Source organism: Geospiza fortis, unplaced genomic scaffold, assembly GCF_000277835.1.
Source record: "Geospiza fortis unplaced genomic scaffold, GeoFor_1.0 scaffold70, whole genome shotgun sequence".
Taxonomy (NCBI): Eukaryota; Metazoa; Chordata; class Aves; order Passeriformes; family Thraupidae; genus Geospiza; species Geospiza fortis.
The window spans coordinates 914193-923211 of NW_005054317.1; the positions used below are offsets into that span (position 1 = coordinate 914193).

Consider the following 9019-nt stretch of genomic DNA (forward strand, 5'->3'; position numbering starts at 1 on the left):
TAACCTCACGTTTCCTCCAAGTAGAACACTCCATTTGGCTGTGCAAGCACAGCATCACAGAGTGCCAGAATAATTTGGGTTGGGGAGGATCCTAAAGCCCATCCCACCCCTGCCATGGCAGGGACACCTCCCACTATCCCAGGCTGCTCCAAGCCCCAATGTCCAACCTGGACTTGGACATTCCAGGGATCCAAGGCAGCCTCAGCACCATCAGTGAGGACTTTCTTCCCCATATCCAATCTAAACCCACTCCCAGTTTGAAGCCATGTACTCTGGGGTGTGCAATTAGGGAATTTAAACCAGATTTTGTTCAATGTAGGGTGCACATTTAGGATTAAGATCTTTGCTGTGAGGTTGAAGCATTATTTCAATTTTTATTAGTTTTTAAAATAAGTTGCAGATACAGAAATGGATCCATACTTCCAAATCCCTCTGCAGGTCTCTGCAGGAGTGGCACTAATGCTGCTCAAACAAACATCTGGGAAGGTCACAGGTGCTTAAAGAACAAGTTTATTGACAATATCGTCACAAATAAACAATCTAAAGAAAATTTCAGAAATCTCTAAACTTAGAAATTTTAAAATTTTCTCATTGGTAAAATATAAAAAAAAAAAAGAAGTGTAAGATGTCACTATATTCTTAAACTTTCCTAATTTCAATATATTGGTTCAGTCCTTTAATTTGATAACACACATCCAACCCTTCAGCACAATGAAAATGAGTCAAAGTACAATTTTCCTTCTGCAAGGGGATCTCGATCAAGATTTTTTTTTTTTTGCAAGCATCTCCCTGAATCCTGTCTGCTCACAACTTGATAGGTAACATCAGCAAGAAATTACTTTATAAATAGTCCAACTGAGCCAAATTAATTCTGGTATTAACCAAAACCTAAATTTCCCCCAAACAATACAAAGCAGACCATGTAGTACAAGAAACTATCAGCATGCATTTTAGAGGTCATTTTTGTACTTCAGGTACATGAACTTAAAACCAAAGAGGGACAAGTGTGATAAAAATGTACTCAGATATTTCATAACATTAATATTTATTGCTTTATATGAATACTGTATTGAAAGCCCAAGCATTCAGTTTACACACAGAAATTATACAATTATATACCGTTTCACAATGGCAGTGAGCACTCATTACAATCTACAAAAAATCTACTTTACAGAAATTTAAAAATTCTAAATATCAAAAAGGTACAGTTGAAGAAACAGGTATAAATTTGGCAGCCAGTAATTGTGACTGGGAGGTTGCAGCTTGCATGTCTCTAAATATGGGAACTGGAAAATATTGAGTTTAAAGCAGTAGTTTGTGCTTTGAGCTGGTTTGAAAAAAATGTAACACTGGCTGTCAAAGTAGCATGTTCAAAAATATTTAGTTCACTTCCAAAATGTTATACAAATCGTGGTGATTCCTCTGCACCCCTAACCCTTGCAGCTCAGGAACATGACCAGGGTCACATCTCCATCTTTCCCATCCTGTGGTGTGATCAGCCCGATGCCACCTGCAAACCTTGGAGGAACTCTTGAGACTTCTCTACAATATTCACAAGCTCCAAGAAGCACTCAAAAAGGCAAATACCTGCTCATTTCTTCCAAGGTATTTTATTTTCAAACATTTCTTCTACAAAAGTTTAAGCTAATGTTTTGATTACAACGTTCTCAACAGAAAGCACATTTTCTCATAAATAAATGAACTCCTTTCACTCAGGCACCTCAGAAGTATACAAAAATGTTGTCATTGGAACAGTTCTCTTGGAATGTGTTTACTCTGGTGTTTTCAACAATGTTAATATTTTCAGGGTTTCATATGGGCCAGATTTCATGTGTTTTTTTTTTCCAGAGGCAAAGCAAAGTGCCTTGAGAGGTGAACTCAGTCTTTTCCTATAGAAAAAGTATTTGCTGTATTTATCTTTTATAGAAACAGAAAAATATACCCTTTCCCCCTTAGAACACGAGGGTACACGGAGGTGTGCATGCTGTGTGGAGATGTGTGTGTGAAATGGAACACATTTGAAACACACAACAGAAGGTTTCTTGGTGTGTATTTAAATAAAAATCCAGAAACCAGCCTGAAACCCCGAATTTCACATGTCAAATGTTGAAACTGTAACCAAAATATGAAGTAACTGCTAGAGCTGTCAGAAAAAGACAAGACAAAAAGCTTTCTTGCTTACATACAACTAGGTGTGGTGATCTCCAAAAAAGTTGTCAAAATTATAATTACCTTCCAGTTTAAAAACTTTTATTCTAAATAAAAAAAACTATACACAAACCACTGATTTGACCAAACGAAAGTTCAGCGGTAAGCAGGACCTGAAGGAGCTGGTATTCACAGTTCTTATCATGTACAACTCTTTCAAGGTTCAATCCATGGAGAAGTTTATTTTACAACCTGCTTCTTTTTGTAAAACTAAAGGTCCACTTTATTACATAAAATTATTTATACAGTGTAAAACCGGAGCCTTATGGAAAATACTGCCTCTAAGTTTATTTAAATTAGTCTTGCTCCATAGGTTCATCTGCAGCTTCTGTGGCTTCATCACTGTTTTCCATCGGGGTCTCTGAGGAGTTTTCTGGAGTTTCACTAGCATAGGACCCCAGCTCTTCTGTGTCACTGCAGTCAGCTCCACTGGTGGCAGATGCACTGGTGTCACTGTCAGCTGAGTGCAAATCCTTCTCTGCCCGTGGCTGCTCAGACTCCTCCATGGGATTGCTCTCCTCAGAGCTCTCTTCAGGCACACTCGAGGAGTCACTGTCTTTGTCTTGATCTTTTCTGTCCGCACCAACGTTCCCGGGAGACATGAAGGACTCTAGGAACAAAAAGCACAGTGTTACCAAGGGATTTTCCAACTTACCCTGATCATGCTACTTTCCACTCAGAGCTATGCTGAGCAGAACTTCTGCAGCACAGCCAAGGACAGGAAAAACAGACAAAACCCAATTTTATTAGAACAGGTAAAGAGTCAGAGCCACCTTTGTCAGGATATCCAAACTATCCCAAAATACAATAAAAAAAAAGTTATTTTTTTAACAGTTATTTAAAAGTTTCTTTTTTTCACTAAGTTTCACTGGATAAAGACAAAGTTTAAGAAGTAACTTTTTCTGGCTTCCCCACACCTTCCACTTGCTTTCAGAAGCAGTTTTTTGGAAATCAGGAAGCCATGGCTGTTTCAGGTATACAGCCATCATGACCTACAGGAACATTGTACAAATACATGAGCCACAAAAAATAATTCAAAGGAAACTGAAGACTATGTAAAAAAATAGATTAGTCTCTTAACTGCAATTATTTACTTTTTTTAACTTATGTACAGAGCCTTCCCTACAGTGAGATAATTTTTACTGTTCTAATAGGATGTGGAGATGTGGTTGCTCAGTCTCCTCAGTGGAAGAATATAAATTTGTATCTGTATTTAAATAAATTCCATAATTAATAAAGACAGTCAAACAGAGCTGTGACCCATCCCCATTCTGGAGAAAGGATGAGAACACCTGATGATAGCCTAACACAGGGATTCTTGAATTCCTGGTGCACCGTGATCGAACTCATGGCCTCAGAAGATTTTAAGTACCCCAGTGTAAGTTTCAAATTGAGTGTAGGACCAAGGAAAAAGAAATAACAAAATTGCTAAATTATGTAAAATTGAAGCAGCTCAAGCAGCTCTTCTTTAAGCACAACTGGAGACCTTCAGCAATGCCACAGCACTGGTCTCCAGCAAAGAAAATCCCAACTCCTTGGAAGTAAAAGAAGACAGTGAAATCTGAAATACCTTCCTCCTCTTCCTCTGTACAGTGCTGTCTGGCACAGGAAGCATCTTTTTCTTTATCCTGAGATGTAGAGGATGCTTCTGTCTCTTCCCCCATGCCTGAAGAGACTTCACTGGAGGCAGTTTGGTTTGGTGCATCTCTGGCTTCCCCTTCCTTGTCAAATTTAAGTCTTTTTACCTCATGTCCTTCTGCTTCTGCAGGATCATCCTCAGAGTGCTTATTTTTCACCGGGCTGCTCTGAGCACCTTCTGATTCAGACGCTGGTGATTCACTACAAGCAACAAAACCAAATGTAGCTTTTATTGAAGACAAACATTCTGTATCTTGTCACACTTTAAGAAGAGAGTAGCAACTCCTTTGATTTAAACACATTAAGTGGTAACAATAGAATTTGCTCCACTTACTACATAACAAAACCTCAAAGTCATCACTCCTGATTTAAGACTCTATTATGCATCCCTTAGAGGGTCAGTCTTTTTAAACTTTTTTTAAAACATAAATAAAAAGCCTGAGCTTCAAACACCTCCTGACAAACCTGTGTTTCTTCTCCTCTGTTTGCTGCAGGCTGGGCTCTTTATGCTCTGTGCTGTCTGGCAAACCGTTGGTTGTCATGGGAGCTGACAAGGAAACCTTCGTCCGACTCACGGGTCTGGGGGTCCCAGGGCCATTTACATTCGATCTTTTAAAATAATAATGAAAAGTTAATCCAGCCTTTCAGCCAAGTCATCTGTTCCCACTTGGCAGAAAGTAGTTATACCCCTCCTTTAAAAGATCAACAGAACTAAACAAATAGATGAAGGGCCTTGCTGTTTTATATTGAATAAAATGTTTCTTGCCTGCAATGTGCAGATTTGATAAAAAAATTTAAATAACAAAAAAAAATTCTCAACAAGGAGGTTAGAGAGATCAAAATATAGAGTACATGGCACACGTGCTCATGCTTCCTCTATCCCCATTCCCCAGTATCCCCTGTCACACCTCATTTTTAAGGGTGCTTATTCCCAGAACTCCACTGCTTTGATCCAGTACAAGTGAACCCCTGGAGCCAAACTCACCTGTCAGTGTACCCTGGTGAATTCCCGGGGAACATAACACCATTCATCCGATTTAAACTACTGGAATTATTTTTCCTAACAAACAAAACAACAACAAAATATTATGAATAAAGGAACTTTAAATCACTTTAAGCTTGTTTACACAGAATTTCCCAATCCCAATCTTACAAAGCCCCCACTGTCAGTCCCCAAGGGCTTTTTATTTATTCCCAAATTATTACACTTGCAGGCACCATCCCTGCTGCTGACTGAACTGTCGATAACAAAAGCTGAACTCTGCATGTCTGGCTTTTAGATACAACCACTGATAGCAAGAGAGAGACATCAGACACACACATGCATCCTCCCTGTTACCAACACAAGCTTGAAGTTTCATGGAAAAGAAGATTATACTCACTCTGAAGATGGATATACACAGCTGACAACCATGACATTCTGTAATATACAAACAATAAACATATCAGGAGTTCAGAAACAGAAGCTTCAGATCTTGACAACATCCCAGAACTTTTAAGAGCTACAGGATTTTGGTCCTATCTGTTAAAATACCTGTGCTCCCTCTTACAAGGTCAGGCCATAATTACACTAAAATTCAGGATTTTATTCAGTTTGTTACTGTCCAGCACAATAAGCCTCTGGCCTGAGTGTCTGTAATTTCTAACTGAGGGATCTCTGGAGAACAAAGTATTCAGAAATACTGAAGCACCCATGTGGAACCACATTCTCAAAGTCTCTTCCTGGCTCCTGAAGGATCCCACACTCTGATACAAGCTATAAACTGCCAGTTAAGACACCTGTGTGCTCTTCTGAAGGCACACTCTGCTACAGCACAGGATTTAAATACTGAAACAAAAGACACTGGAGGGAAGGGGCCTCCCTTCTTCTTCACCTCTGGATCTACTCTGAAACCAAGCGTGGGAGGAAATTCCTGATCAAAAGATTCAGGGTATTTCATGTGATCATTTCTAACTAGGACTCCATACAAAAACTGCCACCCTCCACAAACTACAGGCAGAGTACTGCACAGTGATTGGGAAACACAGCAATTGCAGCCCTGAGATTAGTTTTTGTCTGCAGTTATTTTAAAACTGCTTTTTGCTGCTGAAAGCTATGAAACAAACTCAGACATTTAAGAGCAGCCATTAGGTGTACTCTGGCTCTGAGCCCCAGGGAAAGCAGCAGACCTTTGGGAGCAATTGGGAAGTTATTAAGTGGTGGCTGTGACGGTGGAGCTGTGTTCTCTCTCAGAGAAATACATACCTTTTCCACACCTCTTAGAAATTTGTCTGTTCCTGTGTAATTCCTCCTAGGATCTGTCAGCAACTCACAGAGTCGCTGGATAGTGAAGGGGATGCTGCAATGAAATAGATTTGTAACAATTTAATTTTATTTTAGTAAGTACAACTGTTAGGAAGCAACAACATTATCACTTTCTCCCCCTTACTGAGAAGGTGGAACAAAACCAGGACTGAAATTTGTTACCATGAGCAATACTGGGCGGCACCTTAAGGATTTATTTTTCCCTCATACAAAGCTGTTTCCTATGCTCACCACCACAAAACCCAAGTTGAATCCTAAACACATCATCCCACATCTCACAGGATTCATTTAAACAATGAAAAGGAAATCAGATCATCAACAGTAAACTTTCTGACTGTACTATTCCAATACACAGAACAGAAACTGTAAGGGATTCAAAACAAATTTGAGTCATACACACTAGAGCTAAAAAAGTCTCAACTTGCAGTTTATTTCAGGTTTCACAAAACATAATTACAGAAAAAGCAATAAATGTTGGAATTTGTAGAACCATTATACTTCAGCTGTTACAAATAATCTATTTTGCTACAACTGGACAATGTACTCATCTATCAAGGAACAGATCAGGAAAAATATGTAGTAGTAGTAATAATAATAATAAGTGATGTGTAAGCCCATGGAACCACATAAACACATTTTTGGTTTTGACAATTCTGCACTCAGTTTCATCCCTGGTGAATGAGAAACTGACCTTTCAGAGAAGCAACACTTCACAAACAATTCCCAGTTACCTGAGGTGTCACACACTTTCACTCCAAGTTCAGTGTCACATTTTAACAAATTTCTGTCAAAAATATTTCAGTAAAATTATGAAGTACCATGCATTTTTATAGTTAACTATTGGAAGTCAAAGCCATAAGCATTTAAAAAGTTATGTAAGAAGAATATTTGGTACAATACAATATTTATGAACGATTTCATGGTTGGGAATACAACTGACACCAAATCCAGAGCAGCATCAATCCAGACTGACATGTATGTGTGTGTGTACATCCCTATACTGTAATTTTTTGTCCAAATTGCACATTTATTATTTTCTGAGGAAATCAGTACATGGTATTTCCAGCCTGTGTCATGAGCTAACACAGCATGGATCTCCAGCTTTGCTCATTAGCTAAAAGCCACATTAGAGAAGCCCAGATCTCCACCAGCTCAGTGCAGAGAGGTCAGCACAGCTCCAATCCATCATCCCACATGACTAAAAGCCAGCAGTACTCAGAGAGTGACTAAGTATCAACAATTTAATTATGTTTTCCAGAACTGCCTGTACATTATGTTACTGAGGAAGTCCCAATCCTCCACAAACCAGAAAAACCACAGGAACAAGTGTTCCTTCTAATTCAGTTTATTACATGAAGGCTCTTAAGCTTGACAATAGTTCTGGCATTATTAATTTCCCTTCCCTTGCTCTTCATTGGTCAACCAGCAATGTTTGACACCCAAATTCTTCATAAAATCATCGAGCTTAGAAGAGACCTTGAAGATCAGGTCCATACTCACAACATTCAGATTCTGCACTGTGCCTTCTAAGTCACAAAGAATTTACTCAATCTGTTAATTTTTCCATATAGATAAAATATTAAATTGATCTTACTATTTCTTGTGATGGTCATTTTGGTTTTGGGTTGGAAACTCATAATTAAAGAGATTTTGCTATTTTTTAATAGAATAGACAGTCCATTCAAAAATCCATTTATTCAACAGAGACAAAAACATACAGATTTTTAAATTATTCTCCATCAGCCAGATCTGTAAGACATCCTGGGGAATCAGTACCTGGCTAATTTAGGTTTAGCTGTACTTTTAACTGGTCTCCTGGAATGCTGTGACATGAAGTGTTTTGGAACATCAGTGCAGTGCTAATTCCCCAAGTACATCAGAAAATTCAAGAAATGTGCAGCCTGCAACTAACTCCAGAAGGAAAAGCTGTAAAGCTGTGGTGGTTTTATTTTTTAACTCTCAGATATAATAAATTAAAAAGAAAAAGGAAAAGCCAACTCATTTCCCTCCAAATTCTTCCCACCAAAGTGAACTTCGTGCATTGAGCAGCAGATGGCACCCGGTGTCACACAATCACCCCTCTGCACAGAACTCCTTCAACATTTACAAATGCTTTTAGTTGACAAAACTCGAAGTTAATTTCACCTCAGAAACTCTTTCTGGTGAAAAAAACTATTGTTTTAAAATAGTCCAACAAGGTGATTTTAAAACAGAAGCAATTTAAATTGGTGTAAATCTATAACGGAACACCAATGTAAAGTTTGTGAGCAGTACAAGAACTGATTGTAAATACTCAGAAATTTAATTAGTTCAGCACATGAGCCGCATGAATAGTCCTGATCTGCCCCCTTAAGGTAACCACTTAAAATTCTATACCAACACACTCAAAACTGCACTTCCAGCACTACATTCCAGAGTGAGTAACAAACCAAAAATTCAACAGGACAGGATTGAAGAGGGATCTCAGAACATTACTTATAACAGCTATATTAAACTGTAGCAAAAAAAAGCCTGTAAATGAAATTTGGATTATGATCTACTTTATTCATGCTGTGAAAAATTCTCTGTTATCAGAGATCCCCAATAACTTAGAACTCGGAACTTCCTTGTTTCACTAACAAAGGAAAAAAAGGATTTTAAAAATGGCAGAAGTTCCTACTCCAAAGCAATTTTAAGAGAATTATAAAGAGAATCTGGCTGTGAAGACACCATGTCAAATAAGAATCAAACAGGTTAAAAGAGCCAGTTTGTGCTTTTTTTAAAAGGCACTTCAGCTAGAAATCCCCAAAACAGGGGTCACTCTTAATGTGTTACTTCTTTGACTCAAATTAAAAGTTTTTAAGAATTTGCTATTTTGAATGAACTCTT

The 9019-nt window shown here is 38.3% G+C and overlaps 1 protein-coding gene across 1 annotated transcript in view; it reads right to left on the reverse strand.

Annotated features, from left to right (window-relative positions):
- Positions 1-354: 354 nt before the first annotated feature.
- Positions 355-9019, reverse strand: part of PPP4R2 (protein phosphatase 4 regulatory subunit 2) — a 26608-nt gene continuing 17943 nt past the window's right edge. The window contains exons 3-8 of the mRNA XM_005420157.2: positions 6092-6185; positions 5229-5266; positions 4832-4906; positions 4312-4455; positions 3779-4047; positions 355-2818 (exon numbers count right to left, since the gene is read on the reverse strand). Coding sequence (XP_005420214.2) covers positions 2505-2818; positions 3779-4047; positions 4312-4455; positions 4832-4906; positions 5229-5266; positions 6092-6185 — 934 coding nt within the window. The 3' untranslated portion in view covers positions 355-2504. The remainder of the gene's footprint in view (positions 2819-3778; positions 4048-4311; positions 4456-4831; positions 4907-5228; positions 5267-6091; positions 6186-9019) is intronic.